Source organism: Pristiophorus japonicus, chromosome 10 (assembly GCF_044704955.1).
Source record: "Pristiophorus japonicus isolate sPriJap1 chromosome 10, sPriJap1.hap1, whole genome shotgun sequence".
In the NCBI taxonomy this organism is placed as follows: Eukaryota; Metazoa; Chordata; class Chondrichthyes; family Pristiophoridae; genus Pristiophorus; species Pristiophorus japonicus.
In genome coordinates this window covers 110,468,425-110,495,996 of record NC_091986.1, presented here as the reverse complement: position 1 = coordinate 110,495,996, position 27,572 = coordinate 110,468,425, and the positions used below count along the sequence as shown (strand labels likewise).

General features: G+C 43.8%; 1 protein-coding gene across 1 annotated transcript in view; it reads right to left on the bottom strand.

The window, feature by feature from the left end:
• Positions 1-27,572, bottom strand: part of LOC139274783 (NADPH oxidase 4) — a 242,819-nt gene that overhangs the window by 72,634 nt on the left and 142,613 nt on the right. The window contains exon 12 of the mRNA XM_070891470.1: positions 190-250. Within this exon, the coding sequence (XP_070747571.1) occupies positions 190-250 (61 nt within the window). The remainder of the gene's footprint in view (positions 1-189; positions 251-27,572) is intronic.

Here is a 27,572-nt window from a genome sequence, read left to right as displayed (position 1 = left end):
TAAACTGAATATGTAATCTGCATATGAATTTGAGGGAAGAGAAAAAGATTTGGCATTACTTTAACTACTAAGGATGCAAGGGTAGATTTGAGGACGGAATCCAAGCTTGTGCGTCTGGCTGGTGGTAAGATTAAGGAAACACACACTATTAACACATTTGTGAATTCAGTTGTAAAGTTTTGGACTTACCTGTCCAGTCTCCCAGAACGCGGAGATGGATGCCAAATGTTCCTCGGTTTTCTGTAGGACTCTAGGAAATAAACCAATGTAGAAATGATTGTGTAATGAAACATCTTGCTGTTAAACAATGCAAGACAATTACTAAATGAACCTTCAAAAACTGCCATTGGGAAATTTCAGGTGCCAGCAGGACTTCTGCAATTGGCTTTAAGTACCCCCTGGGCTAGGATGGAAATGAACCAGCACTGTTTCCCACTCCTGGTCACTATGCAGTGAGCTCGGTCAGAAAATTGTATGCAAGGTCACTGGCTGGGGACAGGGTCAGTCTCTGCTATGATATTCCACTGTTGACTTTTGTTCTCGAGCCTCATGTATGAATAGCCATTTGGGTCAGTCTGTCAGCGTGGAGTCAGCACCTTCAGGAGAGGAGATGAGAAAATTGGGGTGGGAAGGGGAAACAACCATTTTTTGCAGAGGAAACTGCACAGCGAGGCAACACCTTGGAAATCCAATGTACAGGTTGGACCTCCTTATCCGGGACTCCCTTATCGGCACCACCCTTCGTCCGGCATGATTCAGGCAGCTGGGGGCGCATGCGCAGAACGCAGCCGACCACCACCCCAACTTTGGGACCGCGCCGACACTCGGCCTGCTGGGGCCACGCCGACACTCGGTCACAGTGACACCCGTTGGGGCCGTGCCGTCACCCATTAGGGCTGCACTGACACTCGGCCCGCCAAGGGCCCTCCGACACTTCCTTCGCAGCCCACCGACACTTCAGACCCCCCCCCCCCTGCCAGGGCGCCGCTGACCTTCCCTCATCCAGCAAAAGCCCTTATTCGGCACAAGCCAGGTCCCGAGGATGCCGGATAGGGGAGATTCAACCTGTACTGCACCATTGTCAGCCAGTGGCTCAGTTGGTAGCTCTCTTGTTTCTGAGTCAGAAGGTTGTGGGTTCAAATCCCACTCCACAGACTAACATTCCAGTGCAATACTGAGTGAGTGCTGCAGTGTTGGAGGTGCTGTCTTTCAAATAAGACAGCCCCATTACTTCTTTAGGTGGATGTATAAAATCCCATGGCACTATTTCGAAGAAGAGCAGCGGAGCTATCCCTGGTGCCCTGGCCAGTATTTATCCCTAAATCAACATTACTAAAAGATTATCTGGTCATTATTGCATTGTTGTTTGTGGAAGTTTGCTGTGTGCAAATTGGCTGCCACGTTTCCTATATTGTAACAGTGACTAAACGTCAAAAAACATTTGATTGCCTGTAAAGCGCTTTGGGATGTCTGATGGTTGTGAAAGGCGTGATATAAATACAAGTCTTCCCTTTTTGATGGAGGTTAGTATTTACGAATTCTCTGCGGTCAGGGGATATTCGGCAAATCTTGCATATTGCATGGTATAGTTTGCTAGGATTACAGATATCCAGGACTCGCAGGCCATATATGGAGTTTGGAATGCCCGTTTTATCAGAATAAAAGGAAAAGGAAAATAGATTTCTCAAGAGAAAATGTTTTCTCTTCAGTCAGCCATGCAGCTTAAAATTCATTGTGGCTACAAACTCATCGTTAACGGTATTTGCAACAAATAAAATTCACAAATCCCAGTTAAATTCACCCTATTTGGTTACGAATCTTCCAGTTAATTCTGTGTTTTCTGTAAGTAATCAGATATTGCAAACCACTGGCACTAGAACCTGAACACAAATGTAGGAAATTTGATTGGCTGTAAAGCACTTTGGGATGTCTGATGGTTGTGAAAGGCGTCACTAGTAACAAAGAGGAAAAAATGAATAGATCCCAGGAAATAATTTATACAATTGACACACCTAACATAGGAAACACAACTCATGTGTCGGCCTAATGTAGGTGATGCAGCTCACACATCCATTACTGTGGGCACATGTATAGACCTGGTTAATGGACACAGTAACAGGTCAAATATTCTAGTAGTTTTGTTTTAATGAGCTGTAGGTGCAGCAGATCATTTACAATAAGGATTATAGTGATTAGCCTGGATTTTCTCATTCTGTTTATATTTCCTACATTTGTGTTGTAAATCAGAGTCGAATTGTTCACCCAGTAACAATTAGTCAAGTGTGGTTAGCTTTGACAAGCAGTAACTAGAATTTTGTACATTGCTTTTAGAAGGATTGTAAAACTAGATAGTCACTTTGGCTTTCTGAATGTTCGCAGTTCTGAAGTTTCACACAGCCATTTCAAGCACTGCTGCAAAATATTTTTCTCCATAGATCAATATACCCCCAGGTGTCTTACACAGTACTGTATCATTATTTACTTTGCTAACTGATAGACAAAAGAGCATGTTACACAATATATTATATATCACATTCAGACCAAGAAATCTACAAAACCTCTGGATAATGTTATTTTAATTTCAGATGTACATTAAAGAAACAAAAAACTTGGCTCGCAAAAATGTAAGATCGTTGCAAAAGTATGTATGATTAGATCAACATTGCTTACTTAAGAGTATTGTTTTATCTTAATTGAGGAAAGTAGAAATAAAATGGAAGTACTTTGAAAGTGTCGATAAAATAGAATTTGATTCAAAGATTTACTTCTTTATTAAAAAGTTAGTTAAATTCTCACATTCAGTTAACGATGTATGAAATAGGTTGTAATATTCTCAGTAGTGAAAGGGTATGTTTCACAGCACTTAGTAATAGACTTTTAATTGTTAAAGCCATCTGCAAACATTTAAAAAAAGAAAATAAATTCATGAAAAGCAAGATTCTGGGACAAAGACCAGAGACTCCCAAGGGGCTGCACAGTTAGTGCTCTGAGGAAATCTGAAAATCCACGCATTTCCTTAACTGTGCTGTTCATTGAAAAGCCATGGCACAGATGTCAATTCTTTTCCGCTAAAGTCATTACACAGCTGGAGTTTGTTATACTAATTTAAGGCTCAAGTTGATTCAACCAGTTGACAAATAATTTAAATGATTAAAAAAACAGCACTGCAATATTGAGCTCTGCAGTTCCACAGTCTAGGAAATAAACAATGATTGGTCATAGGTGACACTGCCCAGAAAACGCGGCCTCCCCGGGTCCGTACGGAGTTTCTACAGACCCGGGAAGGCATTGGAAAAGCCGGTTTTCAGCGTGCAATGCGCATGCGCTGAAAACCAGCTTTTCCGATCTGTCAAGTTTCTAACTTGACAGATCCTCGGCATCTCGGGAGCAAGGACATTTGCAAGGGCAAGATTGCGGGATATACGCATATCTTGCCCAGCAAATGTCCTCAAAACTCTTGCGCCTGATGAAAGCAGGCACATAGCCTACTTTTATAGGCATGAGTTTTAAAATACACACAAAAAAATTTGAAATAAAGTCATAAAAATACATGTTATTGTTAAAAACTCTCCCCACCACGGTAAGTTTACTTTAAAGCATAATTTAAAAAACTTCTTTAAAAATTGGGAAAATATATATTTTTTAAAATACATTCATAACTTTAATTTAAATTAATAAAAATATGTTGTGCATTTTTTCTATCTTTTATTAGTGTTATGGAGGTGTTTCTCATTCATAGTAATAGGAGTTTCAGACTTACGAAACTCCTATTACTTTGAATGAGAATATAGAAACATAGAAAATAGGTACAGGAGTAGGCCATTCGGCTCTTCGAGCCTGCACCACCATTCAATGACATCATGGATGGTCATTCCCTCAGTACCCTTTCCTGCTTTCTCTCCATACCCCTTGATCCCCTTAACCATAAGGGCCATATCTAACTCCGTCTTGAATATATCCAATGAACTGGCATCAACAACTCTCTGCGACAGGGAATTCCACAGGTTAACAACTCTCTGAGTGAAGAAGTTTCTCCTCATCTCAGTCCTAAATGGCCTTCCCCTTATCCTAAGACTGTGTCCCCTGGTTCTGGACTTCCCAACATTGGGAACATTCTACTCACATCTAACCTTTCCCTTCCCTCTCATTCTTTTAAACTCCAGTGAATACAGGCCCAATCGATCCAGTTTGTCCTCATATATTAGTCCTGCCATCCCGGGAATCAGTCTGGTGAACCTTCACTGCACTCCCTCAATAGCAAAAACGTCCTTCCTCAGATTAGGAGACCAAAACTGAACACAATATTCCAGGTGAGGCCTCACCAAGGCCCTGTACAACTGCAGTAAGACCTCCCTGCTCCTATACTCAAATCCCCTAGCTATGAAGGCCAACATACCATTTGCCTTCTTCACCGTCTGTTGTACTTGTATGCCAATTTTCAATGACAGATGAACCATGACACCCAGATCCCGTTGCACCTCCCCTTTTCCTAGTCTGCCGTCATTCAGATAATTTTCTGTCTTCGCGTTTTTGCCCCCAAAGTGGATAACCTCACATTTATCCACATTATACTGCATCTGCCATGCATTTGCCCACTCACCTAACCTGTCCAAGTCACCCTGCAGCCTCCTAGCATCCCCCTCACAGCTCACACTGCCACTCAGTTTAGTGTCATCTGCAAACTTGGAGATATTACACTCAATTCCTTCATTCAAATCATTGATGTATATTGTAAATAGCTGGGGTCCAATAAGGGAATTAAGGGTTACGGGGAGCGGGCGAGTAAGTGGAGCTGAGCCACGGCCAGATCAGCCATGATCTTATTGAATGGCGGAGCAGGCTCGAGGGGCTAGATGGCCTACTCCTGTTCCTAATTCTTATGTTCTTATGTCCCAGCAGTGAGCCCTGCGGCACCCCACTAGTCACTGCCTGCCATACTGAACAGGACCCATTTATCCCAACTCTCTGCTTCCTGTCTGCCAACTAGTTCTCTATCCACGTCAGTATATTACCCCCAATATCATGTGCTTTGATTTTGCACACCAATCTCTTGTGTGGGTCCTTGTCAAAAGCCTTTTGAAAGTCCAAATACACCACATCCACTGGTTCTCCCTTGTCCACTCTACTAGTTACATCGTCAAAAAATTCCAGAAGATTTGTCAAACTTGATTTCCCCTTCATAAATCCATGCTGACTTGGACCGATCCTGTCACTGCTTTCCAAATGCGCTGCTATTTCATCCTTAATAATTGATTCCAACATTTTCCCCACTACTGATGTCAGGCTAACTGGTCTATAATTACCCGCTTTCTCTCTCCCTCCCTTTTTAAAAAGTGGTGTTACATTAGCTACCCTCCAGTCCATAGGAACTGATCCAGAGTCAATAGACTGTTGGAAAATGATCACCAATGCATCCACTATTTCTAGGGCCACTTCCTTAAGTACTCTGAGATGCAGACTATCAGGCCCTGGGGATTTATCGGCCTTCAATCCCATCAATTTCCCGCCTAATAAGGATATCCTTCAGTTCCTCCTTCTCACTAGACCCTCGGTCCCCTAGTACTTCCGGAAGGTTATTTTTGTCTTCCTTTGTGAAGATAGAATCAAAATATTTGTTCAATTAATCTGCCATTTCTTTGTTCCCCATTATAAATTCACCTGAATCCAATTGCAAGGGACCTACATTTGTCTTCACTAATCTTTTTCTCTTCACATATCTATAGAAGTTTTTGCAGTCAGTCTTTATGATCCCGGCAAGCTTCTTCTTGTACTCTATTTTCCCCCTCTTAATTAAACCCTTTGTCCTCCTCTGCTGAATTCTAAATTTCTCTCAGTCCTCAGGTTGGATGCTTTTTCTTGCCAACTTATATGCCTCTTCCTTGGATTTAACACTATCCTTAATTTCCCTTGTTAGCCACGGTTGAGCCACCTTACCCGTTTTATTTTTATTCCAGACAGGGATGTACAATTGTTGAAGTTCATCCATGTGATCTTTAAATGTTTGCCATTGCCTATCCACCGTCAACCGTTTAAGTATAATTTGCCAGTCTATTCTAGCCAATTCACGCCTCAAACCATCGAAGTTACCTTTCCTTAAGTTCAGGACCCTAGTTTCTGAATTAACTGTGTCACTCTCCATCTTAATAAAGAATTCTACCATGTTATGGTCACTCTTCCCCAAGGGGCCTCGCACAACAAGATTGCTAATTAGTCCTTTCTCATTACACATCACCCAGACTCGGATAACCAGTTCCTTAGTTGGTTCCTTTACATATTGGTCTAGAAAACCATCCCTAATACACTCAAGGAAATCCTCCTCCACCACATTGCTACCAGTTTGGTTAGCCCAATCAATATGTAGATTAAAGTCACCCATGATAACTGCTGTACCTTTATTGCATGCATCCCTAATTTCTTGTTTGATGCTGTCCCCAACCTTACTACTACAACTCCGACTAGCATTTTCTGCCCCTTGGTATACCGTAGCTCCACCCATACCGATTCCACATCATCCAAGCTAATGTCCTTTCTTACTATTGCATTAATTTCCTCTTTAACCAGCAATGCCACCCCGCCTCCTTTTCCTTTCTGTCTATTCATCCTACTGCACCTGATTGGTTGCCCAGAGCCATGTGACTCCAGCTCCAGGTCTGCGCACGTCCTGACGTGCACACGCTGCAACGCGCAGTCAGGAGAGGCCTCAGGACCGGGACCTCGCGTGTCCACAGCAGCTTCAGGTAGGTGGGCATCTTTTTTCTAAAATCTATTCGCACACCCGTGGGAAGGAGAAATCGGGATTTCTGGGCCACAGTATGCCAGTTTATGGGTTCAAGCTCTGTTCTATGACTTGAGTACATAATCTAGGTTGATACCCCAGTGCAGCACTGAGGGAGTACTGCGTTGTCATTGCTAAACTGAGGGCTCATTTGAGCTGGTGATTCAGGTGGATGCAAAAGATTCCACAGCACCATTTGAAGAAATGTTTTCCTGCTGTCCTGTCTATTGTTCCTTCCTCAAGCAATAGCATCAAAACAGATTGTAAAACCATAAAAATGAAATAAATGGCAATGTGAAAAATGTTTACATTTGTCCACATAACAGTCACTGTACTTTAACGTAATTAATTCCATGTGAAAGTGTTTTTGAAATAGTTTGAAATATGATAAGATGCTTACATAAATGCAAGTATTTTCTATTTATTGTTAATCACTGGTTAACTGTTGTCCCTCCAAAGCTCTTACATATTTCATTCTTGATCATAAATTTTAAAAGTCTTTCATTACAAGAAACATCTAGAGAATAAGGGGTCGAAATTTGGTACTGCCATTTTTGATGCGGTGTCACCGCATGAGAGAAATTTTTAACACATCACTTCAGGCGCGGTCCCCAAACACGAAATTCAGTGTTAACGCCTAAAGAATTGCTAGAAGTGTTAAATCATGGCATTGCACAATTACCTGGAGGTGCTACGTAGCACTAAGTGGGCCTTTAAGCGTGGGCTCAACATCCGGGAGTTAGGCAGCATTTGAAACGGAGAAGGGCACTCCATAGTCCATCACGGTTGACAGTGTCAAAGGCCTTTGTGAGGTCACAGAAGGCCATGTACAACGGTTGATGCTGTTCCCTGCATTTCTCTTGTAGTTGTCGCGCGGTGAAGATCATGTCCGTTATACCCCTTAGTGGACGGAATCTGCATTGTGACTCTGGGAGGAGCTCTTCAGCCACGGGGAGAAGACGGTTGAGGAGCATTCTTGCAATGACTTTCCCAGTGGCCGATAGCAGGGAGATTCCTCTGTAGTTGATTGTCCCCTTTTTTGAAGATGGTCACGATTACTGTATCTCTGAGATCTCCTGGCATGCTCTCCTCCTTCCAGATAAGAGAAATGAGGTTAGGCATTCGTGCCAATAGTGCTTCTCCGCCATACTCCACCAACGCTGCCTCCACAAGATCCTGCAAATCCACTGGGAGGATAGATGCACCAACGTCAGTGTTCTCACTCAGGCCAACATCCCCAGCATTGAAGCAATGACCACATTCCACCAGCTCTGTTGGGCGGGCCACATTGTCTGCATGCCCGACATGAGACTCCCTAAGCAAGTGCTCTACTCAGAACTCCGACATGGCAAGCGAACCTCAGGTGGGCAAAGGAAACATTTCAAGGACACCCTCAAAGCCTCCTTGATAAAGTGCAATATCTCCACTGGCACCTGGGAATCCCTGGCCCTAGACCACCCAAAATGGAGGAAGAGCATCCAGGAGGGCGCTGAGCACCTCAAATCTCAACGCTGAGAGCATGCAGAAATCAAGTGCAGACAGTAGAAGGAGCGTGCAACAAACCAGGCTCCCCACCCATCCTTTCCTTCAACCACTGTCTGCTCCACCTGTGACAGAGATTGTAATTCCCGCATTGGACTGTAGAGCCAACTGAGAATTCACTTTTAGAGTGGAAGCAAGACTTGCTTTCGATTTCAAGGGACTGCCGATGATGATGAGAGCTGCACCACCGACATAGTGGAAACATAGTGCAAACTGCGAGATGTTGCATATATCGTCTACAGGAGACTGGAAGGAGCCGGTGGTATAGAAGTTCAGTGCTACTGTCACTTTCAATGCCACTGACAGTGAGGTCCTGGTGCCGATGTCAGCTGCCAGGTATGTCCACAGAAGGTGGCAAAGCTCCGTGACCACCTCCCTGCGGAACCTCATTCTTCTTAAGCACTGTTCCTCAGACATCTCAAGATAAGAGTAATGCGAATGGTAAACACTGCGTGTGTACAGCCTTCTGCCCCGCCATCTGGGGTCTTTCCTCTGGGGAGGAACCACATTGCCCTAAGCTGCCTTAGCAGCTGACGTCTTTCAAGTTGGCGCCGCAGGACGACATGGTATGTCATCACTGCCCCCATTACATGGCACAGGTCACAGCGAGATAGAGATTTCAAAGTTTTCCGAGAGTGCAGCCAAACTGTCCCAGATACTAGTAGTCAATCTGACGAGTCAGCAACAGAATGACGCCAACACCCTACTGTCTGTGCGAGCATCAAATGCAGCTCTGACCGAGACCTCTGAGCTCTGGCAGCAACTCCGTTTAAATAACGCAGCCGATTTATTTCACCACCTTGTGCAGTCCAACTTTTTCAAGTGTCATAAACGCCAGCCATTACGTAAGGCGGCAAAAGTGAATGTGGCAAGAGGAGGTGTTGCATGCGTACTGACGTCATGATTTACATGACGTTAGCCGGCGGTACGTCAAGTGTTTTCGCCTCTAACAAATTTCAAGTGAATTTTGCGTCAGGCATGAACAGCATTGAGCACCAGTCCCAGATGCCTAGCTCCTAGTTAACACCCAACACCGGCGTTATCAAGCGAATTTTGATCTCCAAGTTCTTCTGAGCTGGCTGTTAAGAAAAAAATGTAATTCATTTCTGCTAATTTAATACAATTATAAGGTCACAATACCCAGCAAAAAGAGAGTTCTTTACAGTAATTATTCATGGAGTAAAATAGGCCCATGGCGACCATGCTCACTTGGAGAGGACATTAAGAACATGTCACCCTAATTCATATCTTTTCATATTTTCTGGTTATGACAAGATGTGGGAAATAAGTTTTCTTGATTGGAAGCCATGTCGTGCTGGCAGCGGTCCATTAAATCCCATCTTTGCACAGTAAAATAGGCCCTCGACCGAGATGGTGGGAAGAAACTTACGCAGTTACTAGGGAAAATTAATGCTCTTTCTTCTTTGGAGGTGCATACTGATATGCACTTTAGCCAAAGCCCCACCAACTCTCTAAATATAGTTTTGATTGCTGAGATTGCATGGGCCTATATAAAAAAAATGACATTCACCCAAACTCTGATAAGATCCCACATCTTCGGGGCAAAAAAGGAGACAGGGCGGAAAAGTTACCGGCCGGGAATAGTTTGCGCTTTAGGCCTTCCCTCTGCCTTTCACGCCACTACGGGATGAAACCCAGTGTGCAAAGGACCGGAAAATCCAGCCCAAAAACTCTTGTGACAGTGGGACAATGAGATGCTACTAACTCTATTTATAAAGTTCTAAAAGGACAACCAGCTACACTAAATGATGACTGAACCATAAAAGCAAAAATCTTAGATGGACTAAATTTTCGGTGGCAAGGAATTTGGCAGATCTGGATGCATCCTGGCATTTTGCCACAAATCTGCTTCAGAGTTATTCTAAAACTTTGTGCACAAATGAAATATTTGCCAGCATGCAACCACTATCTTTAAACAAAACTCTCATTTTGATTCTATATAATGATAAAACATATTCTGGAAGTGAAGCAAAAAGGACACGTGGGAGGAAGATTTCCTCTGCTTTTTGTAGCAGAATCACGAATACAAGTATAAAGGAACGATCCGAGGAAATTGCCCAACTTACTTGCCTGGTTAAGAACTATGAACTTCTGTGCAAAAGTTACATAACTACATACCGCCAAGGGAAATAAGTATCAATAAAAGAAATCTGTTTTACACCAGCTTTACTACAGAAGTAAAGGACTCCAAATTCTTTGGCTTTAACTATACAACTGTACAATGAAATGATAATGGACCTCATTCAGGAACTGTAAAACTACGTTTGGCTTCCATTTCTCCACTGCAAGTTAATTACCTTTAGCTGTAAAATGGAAGCAAAGTACCCGTAATCCTTTCAATCCCTTGCACTTGAAGAAAAACCAGCATGTTCAGCAAAATATAACTGCAAATGCCGAGACTTCTTTTCAAATTAGTTAACAACTTCTTAATTAAAAGGCGGCATTACTAATTAGTATTCCTCCTCTTTACCTTTACAATACAGGCGAGCAAAGTGCAGTCTTGAAAAAAATTACATTCAGTTTCGAAAGTCCTGAAAATTAATCTGAACTACCACAAGAAATTGAATTCCTAAACAAACTGTGAATGTACTGATGAAAATAAATTGCACTTGAATAAATAATTCAAAGACCAAAGTAAAAATGTTAATGGCCTATAATTTGCTGTCAAAATAATGGTGAGGCTATTGGCACTCGCTGTTATTTATGCACAGATGCTACAGGAACTTCAGGCAAGGGCAGATGCACAGTTAAAAGTTGCTGTCCGAGATGATGTTAGCTTTGCATAATCAGCATTTTGCTGTTTGGCTCACTATGTAAATGCATTGAATGGCGTGAAGTTGCTGTACTTGCACAGTAGCTACGAACTAAACACAGCACAGAAAGCTAAACCATTTCAGTCTAAGTACCCTTTTAATGGTGTGGTAAGTCTTAATAACTGTCAGTCAACCTCTCGGACACTGACAATTAACTATTACAAGTGTGGAGTCCCATTCCTTCAGGTTTTAATTGTTACTGGAGATTTTTTTAAATGTAAAATAAATTCTTTTTGGAAACTTTTCCTCTCTGCCTCATTCTTCCATTCTTTAGGCTCCATTTTGGCCAGGAATTGCTTTGTTTTCTTTGGAGGTTTTTCTGGCGTAACTTAAAAAATCCCCATTTTCCCCAATCAAATTTGCACCAGTATAACTGAGTTAGTTACGATTTTTTTAAGTTTGTTTATTTTTTCTCAAAACGGGGCATTTCCAGCCACTTACGTTAGTTCTGTCTATTTAGGCAACTTTGGCCAGCTAATAGTTACTCCATTTCTACTTGGGCCAGCATATGTGGCCACTTCAGAAAACCCCTGCGGAGAGTTAAAGAAATCGGCGCAGGTAGGTACATCGTAGGCCATTCGGCCTGGGATAGGGGAGGGAAGCGGAGAGGACCTGCAACTAAACCACCAAGCCTTACGAACCACCAAACCTTGCAACAAAACCTCGAATGATAGGCTACATTAAAATAGAAACTCGACACTGCAAAAAACATTTGCTCAACCTGATGGTAGTAAGTGTAACCAGTTCCATAAAAGAAAAAGATATTCCATTCCTCATCCTTTATCTTAATGAACAAACAAATTCACCAAGATACTCTGTCATAAAACTATAGGGTAAACTCAGCAGTTCCACAGGAGCCATGCTCAAAGGGTTTCCTTTGGGTTTTCTTTGAGTACAGCCTGGAGGCCACTCGACCAGGGCTAGGGGCGGGCAGGAGAACTGATAGTGTTCCTGTCTGCCGGTGATTTCTATCAGTTCTCCTGCCCGCCCCTAGCCCAGGAAAGGAGGCAGAATAAATGCAGAGAACTTTAACCGAAGGAGCCCATCGCCACGCTACTGCGCATGCGTGGACATCACCAGCGGACTCCACTGCGCATGTGCCGACGTCCCGGCACAGTTTTCGGCACAGAATGTTGGCTCCACCCCCGACTCAACTGGCCACACTGCATGACTGCAGTGAAGAGGCCGGACAGCGGCCAAAATGGCAACAAAATTTTTCGACGCATATCGGAACGCAGATAAGCGGCACAACTCCGGTAAGTGCACCGAAAAACAGACTCGATCAAAATTGAGGCCAGAATTTCTCTTTCTGTACCTGATCTGGCATTGAATTCATCCACTCTAATTACACTTCCTTCTCAGTCCTTGCACTGTTAATTTCACAGTCCTATAATCTGATTGGCTAAGGAGATACTCAGTTGCTTTCCCTGTTCACTCAGGTTCCAGATGCCCTGTTTCCCTTGCTGCCACATTATCAACTCATACTTTCAGCAACTTGCCACACAAAAAGTTTCAAACCTAAACGTGCAAGAGCAAATCTAATTAGTGGCAGATGCTGTTAGATTTACTCCGACAATAAATAATGGCCCATTATATATATAATATGCATGACCGGTAACACAACTTGATAATTAGTGGTTATTTCACATGTCTGGAATATGCAATTTTTTCCACATCTGCAACCTACCAACTTAACTAAAATTGCTTTCCTGTAAGCCCTAGTAGTTTGGTAGGATGAAAGCTGTACTCAAGTTCTCAGCTACAAATTCCTATGCTTCCAGCTGTTGTATTCTGATGCGAATAACTGCTGCTGTATAGGACACCAACTGTACAATCCATTGTGGCATCAATATCACAGAGTAAATATGCACACACTACACAGCTGACACAAAATATGCAACGCTTATATCACAGAAGCAATTCAAGTAGAAGCAGCTCTCCAATATACTGAGGCTGCGCCATCTTCTCTATCCACACCATCGGCCTGATTTCACAATGTAGATGGCAAACAGAGATGACTGTAATGTGCTAGTTTGCACATGCACAGTGGTTTGCTTGTTGCGATGCTGGCCACTGAACTTTTGCCAATGGCTTGGAAAGGTGCAAAAAACCAGCAATTCAAAACCATACATACCCCTTGCCTGTACAAGCAAGCCGAGCATTCTGCACACCCAGAAACATCAGCAAGCACCAATGGTGGCACCAATAGCAGCATCAATAAACAATCATTTATATTTACTGATGTTGCATTGCATCCTCCAAAGGAGCAGCCAGATACCATCTTTAAATTATTCTGTCAGATACAGTTATATGCTTTATAACACAACCAACTTCAGTGTTCAGTAATCTGAAGAGGGCGTGTGTTTTTTTTTAAAGCTCTAATCATATCTCTTAACGTCTACAAATATCCTGTTTCAATGGAAACTGTGCATTCTTCATCAATATACCTCCCATTATGTTTCGGGCTCTCTCCCAAAACTCTTCATTCATACTCACTGTAAAAGATAGATTCCACAGGCTACTAAGTAAAGCTCAATGTTGTGCCTGAAGTGACTCGGTGTAAGATGATACACAGAGCAAGTTAAATCTGCTGATAAAATTCCAATAGAATACTCAACTGTCTCTGATATTTTAAACAGTTTTGTGTGACTAAAATAACAGCATTTCAAAATTCTTGGGAGTCCCCCATCTCCCAAGAGTCTTATAACTTGTGTCTTAGAAACCCACAACATGGATGCTTGAGCTCCATAGAGTTCTGTCTTACTATTGTAATGTGGAGCTAAACAGTTGGAAAACATGAACTAACTAAATGGTGAAAACTTGTCAATCAAACCAGAGTAAAGACACAATAGAGCATCTGGCTAAAAATAAACTAAAAATAAAATAGGCTAACAATAAACTTTTCACACCTTGTTTAAACTTGCATATCCCATTAATACTTTGATGAAGCAAGACGCGAACAGCTGTCAGATCAAAGCACCTGGTCTGAGTTTTGCAGACCCATAGAAATTTACAGAACAGAAGGAGGCCATTTAGCCCATCATGTCTATGTTGGCACTTTGCGAGAGCACTCCAAATCTAATCGTATTGTACTGCTCTTTCCCCATAGACTGTATCCTTCTCTGCTTCAAATGTTTATCTATTGTCTTTAAAATTGTATCTGCCTTAACTACTCTGTGACAAAGGATTCCATGCTCGAACAACCCTCTGTATCAAGAATTTCTCCTACTCTCAGTGACAATTTTGAATTGATCATCTTATTGCTGACTCCCAACAAGAGGAAGTAATCGTTCCCTATATAACCTATCAAATGCCTTCATAATTTAAAAAAAAACCTCTATTAAAGTACTCTTATCCTTCTCTGCTCCAGTGGAAATAGTTCCAGTATTTCATGTCTCTCTAGAATGGTCCCCATGGATTGGAAAGTAGCAAATGTAACCCCGCTGTTCAACAAAGGAGGGAGAGAGAAAACAGGGAACTATAGGCCAATTAGCCTAACATCAGTCATTGGGAAAATGCTGGAATCTATTGTTAAGGATGTGATAATAGGGCACTTGGGAAACCATAATATGATTAGGAAGAAACGACACGGATTTATGAACGGGAAATCGTATTTGGTAAATCTATTAAAATTTTTTGAGGGTGTAACTAGTGGATAGATAAGGAGAACCACTGGATGTAGTATATTTCGATTTTCAGAAGGCATTTGATAAGGAGCCACAAAAGAGGTTGTTATACAAGATTAGCGTTCATAGAATTTGGGATAATATATTAGTATGGATTGAGGATTGGTTAAAGGACAGAAAACAGAGGGTAGGAATAAACAGTTCACTTTCGGGATGGCAGGGTGTAACCAGTGGACTGCCATGTGGATCAGAGCTCGGGCCTCAGCTATTTATGATCTATATCAATGACTTAGATGAGGGGACCAAGTGTAATATATCCAAGTTTGCTGATGATACAAAGTTAGGTGGAAAAGTAAGCTGTGAAGAGGATGCAAAGAGGCTGCAAAGGGATATAGACCGGTTAAGTGATTGGGCAAGAAGGTAGCAAATGGCGTATAGTGTAGGCAAATATGAAATTAGCCACTTTGGTAGGAAGAATGGAAAAGCAGAATGTTTTTTAAATGTTAAGAAGTTAGTTAAAGTTAGTATTCAGAGGGATTTGGGTGTCCTTGTACCTAAATCACAGACAGTTAACATGCAAGTACAGTAAGCAAGTAGGAAGTCAAATGGTGTGTTAGTCTTTATTGCAAGGGGGTTGGAGTAATGAAATCTTACAATTATACAAGGCTTTGGTGAGAACACACCTGGAGTAGTGTATACAGTTTTGGTCTCCTTACCCAAGGAAGGATATATTTGCCTTTGAGTGGGTGCAATGATGGTACACTCGATTGATTCCTGGGATGACAGGGATGAGGAGAGCTTGAGTAGAATGGGCCTATATTCTCTGGAGTTTAGAAGAATGAGAGATGATCTCATTGAAACAGATAAAATTCTTAGAGGGCTTGACAGGGTAGATACAGAAAGGCTGTTTCCCCTGACTGGAGAGTCTAGAATTAGGAGTCTTAATCTCTGGGTAAGGGGGTCGTCATTTAGAACAGCAATGAGGAGAAATTTCTTCACTCAGAGGGTTGTGAATCTTTGGAATTCTCTACACGAGGGCTGAGGATGCTCAGTCATTGAGTATATTTAAGATTGAGATCGATAGATTTTTGGGCACTAAAAGGAATCAAGGGATATGGGGATAGGGCAAGAAAGTGGAGTTGATGTAGAAGTTTAGCCATGAATGGCAGAGCCGGCTCGATGGACAGTATGGGCTACTCCTGCTCCTATTTTTTATGTTTTCGAGATACATTTGTAGCTCTAGATTTCTCTGTTCTTCTGTCCCTTTCAACAAATCATGCTGTAACCAACAGGTGAGATAGCTACCACCTTAACATCAGTTTTCATTTCCTTTATAACTAGTAGGTGTTTCCTTTATAACTAGTCGGGTGTTTATGTTGGTTCAGAATTTCTGATTCTGTTACTACTCTCCAGTGTACTTGAAGAATTGGCAAGCAACTGAATATTTATGCTAATATGGGCTTGTTTAGAACTGGTAAATAGTATTCTTCAGCACTTCAATTTCTGATCCCAAGAACATCATTTGATTATAAGGACATATGAATTAGGAGGAGTAGGCCATTTGGCTACTTAAGCCTGCTCCACCATTCAATATCATGGCTGATCTTCGACCTCAACTCCACTTTCCCACCTGATCTCCAGATCCCTTGATTCCCCTAGAGTCCAAAAATCTAACTATTTCAGCCTTGAATATACTCAACAATTCAGCATCCAGCCTTTTGGAATAGAGAATTCCAAAGATTCACAACCCTCTAAGTGAAGAAATTCCTTCTCATCTCAGTCTTAAATGGCCGACCCCTTATCCTGAGACTATGCCCTCTAGTTCTAGACTCTCCAGCAAGTGGAAACAACCTCTCAGCATCTACCTTGTCAAACCCCTTCAGAATTGTTTATGCTTTAATGAGATCACCTCACATTCTTCTAAACTCCAGAGTACAGGCCCACTCTACTCAATCTCTCCTCATAGGACAACCCTCTCATCCGAGGAATCAAACGAGTAAACCTTCCTTGCACCGCCTCAACGCAAGTATATCATTCCTCAGATAAGTAGACCAAAACAATATACAGTACTTCAGGTGTAGTCTCACTAAAGCCCTGTTCAATTGTAGCAAGACTTCCTTACTCTTGTACTCCAACCCGCTTGCAATAATAATTAATCTCCATAAGATTGATAGGAATCACGCAAAAAACAGATGTACACAAACTTGAAATAAAAAAATCATATATGTTTAATATTAATTAAAATATAATTTAATTAAGCAGTTAAAAACAAACATTTAATTTGTTGAAAAATAAATGTAAACAATTTTCAAGGAGCCAAAAATAACAAACTTATTTTATAGATGTTTGAATGTTAAAATTATTTTTAAAATGTTATTTTAATATTTATTTCATCCTTACACTGGCAAAAGAAGGCCTTATGAGAGTTTCAGGGGCATTCGCTGGGCACCCTAATTCTTGACAGAACATAAGTTCTGAGTTTTCATGAATGCACAGCCCATGCATAAACCAGGAACTTGAGGCACATACGGCGACACACGCCGTCATAGGCCACCGAAAATCCAGGCCATTATTAAATCTGCTTCCACTACACTTTTATGCAGTGCATTCCAGATCATAACAACTCGCTGCCGAAAATGTTTTCTTCGTGTCGCCTCTGGTTCTTTTGCCAATTATCTTAAATCTGTGTCTTGGTTACTGAGCCTTCTGTGGGTGGAAACAGTCTTTATTGACGATCAAAACCCTTCATGATTTTGAACACCGCTATCAAATCTCTCCTTAACATTCTCTATTCTAAGGAGAACAACCCCAGTTAATCTAGTCTCTTCACATAACTGAAGTTTTTCATACCATTCTACCATTCTAGTAAATTTCCTCTGCACCCTCTCTAAGGCCTTGACATCCTTCTTAAGTGCGGTACCCAGAATTGGCCACAAGACTCCAGCTGGGACCTAATCAATGTTTTATAAATGTTTAGCATAACTTCCTTCCTCTTGTACTCTATGCCTCTATTAATAAAGTCAAAGATCCTTTATGCCTTTTAACAGCCTTCTCAACTTGTCCTACCAGCTTCAAAGACTTGTGTATGCACATCCCCAGGTCTCTCTGTTCCTGCACCCCTTTCAAATTGTATCATTTAGTTTATATTGCATTCTCCCTACCAAAATAAATCACTTCACATTTCTCTGCATTAAATTTCATCTGCCATGTGTCTGCCCATTTCACCAGTTTGTCTATGTCCTCCTGGAATCTGTTACTATCCTCCTCACTTTTTATCCCAGTTCCGACTTTCGTGTCATCTGCAAACTTTGAAATTATGCCCGTCTACCCAAGTCCAGTCATTAATATATATCAAAAAGAGCAGCGGTCCCAACACTGACCTCTGGGAGACACCACTATACACTTCCCTCCAGTCTGAAAAACAACCGCTCACCCTTACTCCAGGCTTTCTGTCGCTTAGCCAATTATGTATCCACACAGCCACTGCCTCAGCCACAGCCACAGCCACAGCCATGGGCTTCAATGTTGCCAACAAATCTATTATGTGGTATTTTATCAAATGTGTTTTGAAAGTCCATATACACAACATGAACTGTATTACCCTCATCAATCCTCTCTGTTACTTCATCAAAGAACTCAAACAAGTTATTCAAACATAATTTGCCTTTAACAAGTCCATTCCTTATAACATAAATTGTTCCAAGAGCCAATTAATTTTGCCCCAGATTATTGTCTCAAAATGTTTTTCCACCACCAATTTTAGGCTGGCTGGCCTGCAGTTGCCAGGTTTATCCCTCTCCCCCTTTTTGAACAGGGGTGTAACATTTGCAATCCTCCAGTTCACTGGCTCCACTCCCATGTCTAAGGAGGATTGGAAGATTGTGGCCAGAGCCTCTGCTATCTCCACCGTTACTTCCCTCAGAACCTCAAATGCATCCCATCCAGACCGGGTGACTTTTCTACTTGTGCGCTGGAAACCTTTTAAGTACTGTGGGTTGGATTTAAAACTTTTTTTGCATGCATAATGCCCACTTAACGTCCATTTTACCGCCGAAATGAGGTATAATGCCCAGCTATTGCCCATTTAGCCACAAAATGGAAACTGACACCCATTTTTTGGACACTTATCACCGAGCGCTACTTTTCCCATGTGCATAACGCCGGGAAAAAATAATACCGCCCGCCCACTTTGTTGGGGCAGAATCATCAGAATGGGCGAAACCAACGCCCATAATATCGTCCAATGTTACTTTCCGCACCGAATTAATGCCGAGATTTAATAATACCGACCTCCCACTTTATTTTGTTGTAAAGATCACATTTGCTGAAACTAACGCCCAGGAGATCGCTCAGCGTCACTTTCACCACCTCGCACACAATATCGCTCGCCCAAAAAAACGCCGGGAAAAAGTAGAACTAACCAGAACTACTCACAGCGGTATGGACACCATGTTCTAAATCACATGTCGCATCATTTAAAAGGCTGCTCTGCTTCAACCTCGGGGGAGTTTGGATGTACTCTGGAGGTCTTTGGAGGTGATGTGAACATCTGGACAAACATCTTTATCATACTGTGGACGATTGGAATTTAATAGGTGTCTTCGTCGGGACATTCATTCTTTGTGACCAATCGGTGGAAAACAGATAGCTATTGGAATGGAGCCTGTCCTTTCTCAACCTCTCTAGATGATAAATTACATGCTGCAGACTCGAGATGGCAGAAGATACACTCCACAGCATTATATGCCCAATGTAAGATGTGCCAGACTGATGAGGAGGACCAGACGTTACACCCCCAGCAAGTAGAGGGAGAAGCAGTCTTAGCTCAACTTGCCCAACACCACCTGCCTTCGGAGACTGCGCTTCCATAAAGAGGTTATCACTGAGGTATGCCAGCTCATAAGGTGAGATCTGCAGCCTGCCAGCACCATCAGTACTGCACTGTCCATCGAGGTCAAAGTCACCACGGCACTGTCATTCTACGCGTCGGGTTCTTTTCAGGCCTCAGCTGGCGACATTTGCGGTATAACTCAGCATGCCACACATTGATGCTTTAGACAGGTAACTGAAGCCCTGTACACATGCAGGGTGGACTTTATCAGCTTTCCTATGACCAGGGAGGCTCAGACTGAGAGGGCTCCAGGATTCTACCAAATTGCTAACTTCCCCACAGTGCAGGGAGCAGTAGATTGTACGCACATCGCGATGCGGGCACCTTTTCAGGATGCAGAGGTTTTCAGGAACCGCAAGGGATTCCACTCCCTGAATGTGCAACTCGTTGTCGACCACCAGCAAATTATTATGGCAGTGAATGCTAAATTTCCAGGCAGCATCCATGATGCTTATATCCGGCGTGAGAGCACTGTCTCTGACTTGTTTAACAATCAGCCACAAGGTCAATGCCGGATGCTTGGTGATAAAGGATATGGCCTCGCCACCTGGCTGATGACCCCCCTGCCTGACACTCACACTCAAGCCGAGAGCCGAAACAACGAGAGCCACAAAGCCACTCGCAATATTGGGGAGAAAATCACTGGAGTGCTTAAGCAGTGCTTTAGATGCCTGAACCACTCAGGAGACGAGTTCCAATACCACCCTGAGCAGGTAGCTCAATTTGCGGTGGTGTGCTCCATGCTGCACAGCTTGGCTATCAGGAGGGAACAAGAATTGCCAGAAGGGTCTGACAGTCCACCTCAGCAGAGAGAGGAAGAAAAGGACGAGAAGGTGGATGCTGACAACGGCCCAGACAATCAGACTGATGCTGAAGCCATGCCCCTGCCCCCCCTGTAGACCGCATGAAAGGGCCCGTGGTGGCATGATAGCTACAAGACTCTTACGTCAGGAGCTCATAAATGAGTGCTTTGCCTGAAAGAACATTGGTGGCATTTACAAGGCTGACACAATGCTGGGTATGCAGGTCATACATCAATGGTGGGTATCATCTTGGTGACAGTTAAACTTTAAGTTGATTGAAGTTAAGTGTAATTAAACCCTTTGATGTTAAGGAATCACCAGCGTGTAACGGTGCAGCTATCTGAGCCAATGCGCAACAAGGTTTTGTTAAATAAAAAACATTTAAACCGATCATTTGTCTGAAATCATCAGTATTTCTGTAAAAACCAACCCTCCCCCCGCCCCTGCTTCTCATCCCCACCTCTACCCCTTCCCCTTCTGACTCCAAGCTGGGCCAAGGAGCTCCTCAGGCACTGCTTCATGACGGATACAGGAGCGGACGGTCCCGAGGTGGGAACGTGCTCTAAGCCAGAAGCAAGATGTTGCTCCTAGCTCTCGTGTCATTGGCAATGGTGGTGCGGCACCTTGGGGTGCAGTGCCACACTCCGGGACCACGAGGAGCCCTCTGCCACCAGTGTTCCTGGCTACCAGCTCCAGGGTCTTCTCCATCCCTTCCATGTTATATATTATTTGTTGGACAAAAACTCGGTGCCAACTATGTTCTTGGTGTTTAGTAGGCTTTTTGCTGCTGGTGAATTTCCCTCGTGCCTCTCACAACAGCCAAACAAGCACAAACCACACGGGCACACGCTTTCAGTCCCTCTCTGCTCCCTCTCTCTCTGACTCCTCTTCTGTGCATGTAATGATGACCCCTGACCTCCTGAATCGCAGGAAACAAGCGTTGCCGTGCCGTTGCTAAGGACGGCGACACTTTAGGGCAGAAGGTCAGAGAGATTTAACGCTAACACCCATTTCATATCACTCGTGGTAACGTCAAATTTCAAAAATGGTGACGAGGGGCTTTGAGAATTGGCGACAAGCCGGCGATCTGAAAACCCAATTTTACCACCCACGCCGGAAATAATGCCCATTTTTGGGCGATCTGCACAAAAGTGTAAAATCTAGCCCTCTCTCTTTATCTATTTTAATCCTATCCAATATCTCGATCACCTCCTCCTTTACTCTGACATTGGCAGTATCCGCTTCTTCAGTGAAGACTGATACAAAGTATTCATATAGTACCTCAGCCATGCCTGCTGTCTCCACAAGTTAATCTCCATTTTGATCACTATTGAGCTCCACCCTTCCTTTGACTATCCTTTCACTATTTATATGTTTACAAAAGACTTTTGAGTTCCCTTTTATGTTAGCCGCTAATCTATTCTCAAAAACTTACTTTTCCCTTCGTTTTTTCTTTTTCAGTTCTCCCCTGTACTTTTGTATTCAGCTTGGTTCTCTACTGAATTCTGAGCCTGACGTTAATCATAAGCTTCCTCTTTCTATTTAATTTTCATCTCTATGGCCAGGAAATTGGAGCCGTTTGCGTTGGCCAAGGCCACATCATAATTATCCTTGATCTCTCTCTTGGCTGTTGGCCCATGGTGTTCTTCATAATGCCAATGAGGTGCTTCTGCAACAAAGCACCTCCCCTTTCAGTAATGCAGGGATGCCTAGGCCAAAATCTTTTGGCCAGTAGACCATACCCAAAATTGCCCCGTCCCCACCCCCACCTGTTCAGCACTAAGCAAATCAGCAGCGTGTTGATCATTGACATCAGCGCTGCAATCATTAGAATGAGCAGGCAACATGAATTTTGTGTGCAGCTTGCACCGCTTAGAATGTGCACGGGCACGTGACGGTTCACATTGCCCGCACTCATTTTCTGGCCTTATCCAATTTTTAGGCCTATATCTTTGGTCATCCAGGGAGTTCTAGCTTTCATGTTTGACAAACTTGCTGGAGTTCTTTGAAAATGTAACGAGCAGGATGGATAAGGGGGAACCAGTGGATGTGGTGTATTTGGATTTCCAGAAGGCATTCGATAATGTGCCACATAAGAGGTTACTGCACAAGATAAAAGCTCAAGGGGTAGGGGGTAATATATTAGCATGGATAGAGGATTGGCTAACTAACAGGAAACAGAGAGTCGGAATAAATGGGTAACCGTAACTAGTGGGGTGCCACAGGAATCAGTGCTGAGGCCTCAACTATTTACAATTTATATTAATGACTTGGATGAAGGGACTGAGTGTAATGTAGCCAAGTTTGCTGATGATACAAAGATGGGTGGGAAAGCAAGTTGTGAGGAGGACACAAGAAATCTTCACAGGCAAAGTGAGTGGCCAAACATTTGGCAGATGGAGTAAAATGTGGGACAGTGTGAGGTTATCCACTTTGGCAGGAAAAATAAAAATGCAAATTAGTATTTAAATGGAGATAAATTACAAAAGGCTGCAGTGCAGAGGGACCTGGGGGTCCTTGTGCATGAAACACAAAAAGTTAGTATGCAGGTACAGCAGGTAATTAGGAAGGCAAATGGAATGTTGGCCTTTATTGCAAGGGGGATAGAGTATAAAAGCAGAGAAGTCCTGCTACAACTGTACAGGGCATTGGTGAGGTCATACCTAGAGTACTGTGTACAGTTTTGGTCTCCTTGTTTAAGGAAGGATATACTTGCATTGGAGACAGTTCAGAGAAGGTTCACTAGGTTGATTCCTGAGATGAAGGGGTTGATTTATGAGGAAAGGTTGAGTAGGTTGGGCCTATACTCATTGGAGTTTAGAAGAATGAGAGGTGACCTTATTGAAACATATAAGATACTGAGGGGGCTCAACAAGGTAGATGCAGAGAGGATGTTTCTCCTCGTGGGGAATCTAGAAATAGAGGGCATAGTTTCAGAATAAGGGATCGCCCATTTAAAATTGAGATGAGGAGGAATTTCTTCTCTCAGAGGGTTGTAAATCTGTGGAATTCTCTGCCCCAGAGAGCTTTGGAGGCTGGGTCACTGAATATATTTTAAGGTGGAGATAGACAGATTTTTGAACGATAAAGGAGTGAAGAGTTATGGGGAGCGGGCAGGGAAGTGGAACTGAGTCCAAGACCAGATCAGCCAAGCGGAGCAGGCTCAAGGGGCCAAATGGCCAACTTGTGCTCCTATTTCTTATGTTCTTATGTTCTTTCCCCCTATGGAAATGTCTGTAATCTGTACCTGAACTTTCTCCTCTTTGAAGGCCTCCCATTGCTCATTTACTGTTTTATCTACCAATCTTTTAATCTAATTCACCTGAGCCAGATCCCTTTTCAACTCACTGAAATTAGCACTCCTCCAGTTGAGTATTTTCACATTTCATTTTTCTTTGTCCTTTTCCATAACTACTCTAAACCTAATGATATTGTGATCACGGTTTCCCAAATGCTCCCCCACTGAAACGTGCTCCACCTGCCCCCAAAACGTTTTGAATTATTTTAAAGTGACAAAAATGTAAGAACTTTAGAAGCAAAAATTAAATGCTTCGAACTGGACAGTGGAGATGTGCAACATTTTACAGCTCTAGTAAGCTGGGTAACAAAACAGTACGATAAAGGTTATACCCCCAATGAGTTTTAGGTTCAACCATGCCACCATAGTGAACATCTCCTCCTCATGGATATAGAGCCTTGCTTTATTTATTCATATTCCTTTCTGTGGATACCAATTATGTCAAGTCGCTGCTTACACCCATTGCTGTTCTGATGATGTACATTACAGGGCTCTCTAAGACCTGCAGTAGCTACCTTCAGTAGCATGGAAGTTGATGCTTGGCGCTAAGGTCACTAAGCTGGGAAACTCATGTACTAGTACACAGCTGGTAGTTGCTTTCTAAATGGCAGCACAATGGGGATCAGAGCTTCCTGTGCATATGCAAAGCCACAATCTACCACCACATGATGTCACTCCTATATACTGCACCACAGATCAGTTCTCTACATCTCTGTGGTAATACTATACAGAACAAGTTTTACACATGTTTATGACAATAGCTCTTCACATTTGGAAAACAGATGTTCAATATCAACAAAATCCGATCATCGTCTCTTCCAGTTTTTTAGCAAGAAAAAGGAATGCATTGATGCTCCACATTGTCTGAAAAACATTCTGGATGAAACAATTTTCCAATGAAATCACAAGTTAAAAAAAAAATCAGTGGCTAATACTTTAACTAAGGAGAGATTTTAATAATACTACCCAGTGATAGGGTAACTGCAAACACAGGGGGAGAAATTCCGTCACGCCTCAGTTGGGGCTGTAACTCAGGCGGAGCGGTAATTCTAGCGCCTTGAAAAAGTTTGCGTCTTCCACCGAGAAATTCGTCAGAATCGGTCGAAGAGCTGACAGGGGCGCTAAATCAGCCATTGCACCAGAGACGGCGGGTCGATAACAAAAGTTTGGTTGGTAAATTTGGCGGACCTATTGCGCATGCGTGGCTCTCCGAGTCAGACACCGGGAACAGCTTAAAGGGACGGCAACTCAAGTTCGTGCATGCGCAGTTCCAGCTCCACAGGGTGTTCAGAGCACAAAAATGAAGGAGCAAGGAGGACACCAGCTAGCTCCTCACTTCTTGCCCAATGCCCTTGATGCCTTGCTGGAAGCAGTGGAGAGTCGCTGGAATGCCCTCCAGCCTGGAGAGAGTTAAGGGCCACCGCTTAGGGTTTTGAGAAGGCTCTGGAGAAAGGTGGCTGAGCACATTACAGCCCAGAGTGCGGTGCCCACAACAGTGATGCAATGTTGCAATAAATTCAATGGCCCTAATAGGACCCTTTCCATTCACCTTCCAATGCCTTCATGTGAACCTCACTGTCTCACATCATGTAAAGACTTTGCAATGCCTACTCTTTCTCGATGTGTACAAGGCCATGCTCCTCCTTACTGAAGCCAGCCTGAGACCTCTCCATCACCTCACCAGACATGCACTGCCCATCCAAGAGTCTCTCACCTTCTAGCTGCTTACTCAGCCTGAGCCTACCTTACAACATCTTTCAACTCGGTCACAGGCCTAAGCCTCATACTTATTTGTAGTTGTTAGTGCTCCAGACCCACCATTCACACATCCACTGTACGATGCCACACAGGATGAAATGCAGATATGAACACTTCGCCATATTACTCCCGAGTACCCTACTGCAGACACAAGTGGCACGCCAGCACCTACACAACCACTAACAACTTTTTTTTTGTCATTGCAGATCAAACTCGCGCACAATATGTGCGAGCTGCATCATCGGGGCGAAGGTGAGCCCTACCTCCAGGACGTCACCAACATGGAGTAGCGAGTGTCTGCCCTCATGGGCGCTGCAGCCATGGTGGTGGAGGGCGGGCAGGTAGAGCTCCCGCTCGACAGTGATGGTATGTGAATGAGATAGCTGTTTTGTGTGAGTCCCCTTAGCCTTGAGGCCACAAGCCTTACAACATGTTGCAACCAAAATAACGATGCCTCCCTACTTCTTGCCTTCCTGCTCCCTCCTCAGCTGATAACCACACTTCTGTTGCTTTGTGCTTACAGATGATGAACCAGATAAGCGCCAGCCTGCCCGTCAGCTTAAGTCTTCAGACAATGGGGAAGATGAGGAGGAGGTGGAGAGCAGTGTGCCGGGACAGGGCGAGACGTCCTCATCTGCAGTAAGTGGGGCGACCACCTCGGTGGAAGAGGCTGTCTTTCGGGTGTCTGCTGAACCTGGCTCCTGGCCCCAGTGGCCTACAGCAACGCCCAGCACGAGGGGAAGCTCTGGGGCCAGCTCACCGGAGGGTAAGTCAGCCCATGTGTCCTGCTCATAGACAGGAAGATGAGGATCTGGACATGGATGTTATGTCCAGGGACTCGATGTAGTCGAGCTAATGGGTGCATTGGCGAGGATCCCGCAGAGTGTGGATGCACTTGCTTCAAATGTGGCGGAGCCCACCTCAACCGTTGCATCTGTGACTCCGAGGCCCATCGAGCCCATCCTTGGTAGATTCCAACGGATGATGGAGGCCACAAGTGACCGTGGGGTCCAAGACATGATGGTGCGGGCTAAGGCAAACAGCAGGCCGAGATCATGCTGCATCTGCATTCTGCCACGTCATCAGTGAGTGGTGGCATCAATGTCACCATCATCATAGGCAGTCCCTCAGAATCGAGGAAGACTTGCTTCCACTCCCAAAGTGAGTTCTTTGATGACTGAACAGTCCGATACGAGAGCCACAGACCCTGTTACAGGTGGGACAGACATTCGTCAGGGGAAGAGGTCGGTAGGGCTGGTTTGCCGCACGCTCCTTCCGCTGCCTGCGCCTGGCCTCTTCATGTTCCTTGCGATGAGACTCAAAGAGCTCAGCGCCCTCCCGGATGGACTTTCTCTGCCTCGGGCGGTCTGTGGTCAGGGTCTCCCAGGTGTCAGTGGTGATGTTGCACTTTACAGGGAGGCTTTGAGGGTGTCCTTATAACGTTTCCGCTGTCCTCCTTTGTACTGTGTGCTCTGACGCAGTGTCAAATTGATGCCACGCAAGCATTGACTGCTGCCATCGTGTCTGGGGCCCCATCAATCCAACGGGAAGCTAACGGTGCCGAAGTAGGCCAGTAATCTGCGCTCCACCAGATTGTTCCAGATGCTGAATCTCTGCCCCGGGGGAGTTACAGCCAGTCGGTGGAGATGGAACGTGATGTCCTCTCTCAGGAGGACATCATACCGGGTTCCACCACTGCCATTCCACCTTTGCACCTGCCACGGTCTGCACATTGCTGCCACCCATTCTCATGCGATGCTGTCAGCAGCCAGGCCTTCCAGGCCCAGAGCTGGTTCAGGGCGTCGTGCTAGGCCTTCTGTCCTGTTTCCCTCAGACACACAGCAGGCCTCAAGCGGTCTTGTTGCAGGCAGTGAGGACCCATTGAGGAGGAGCAATAGACGACGGAGGGGGTTGAGGTAGAGGGGTGGGAAATCCTTTTGTAAGACCCACTGATGAAAGGTGTGACCTTGGGTCCCATGTACAAATGGTGTAAATGTTATTCATCAGTTGTATTATTTGAAGAGGCAGGTTCCCCCTTTTGTTTT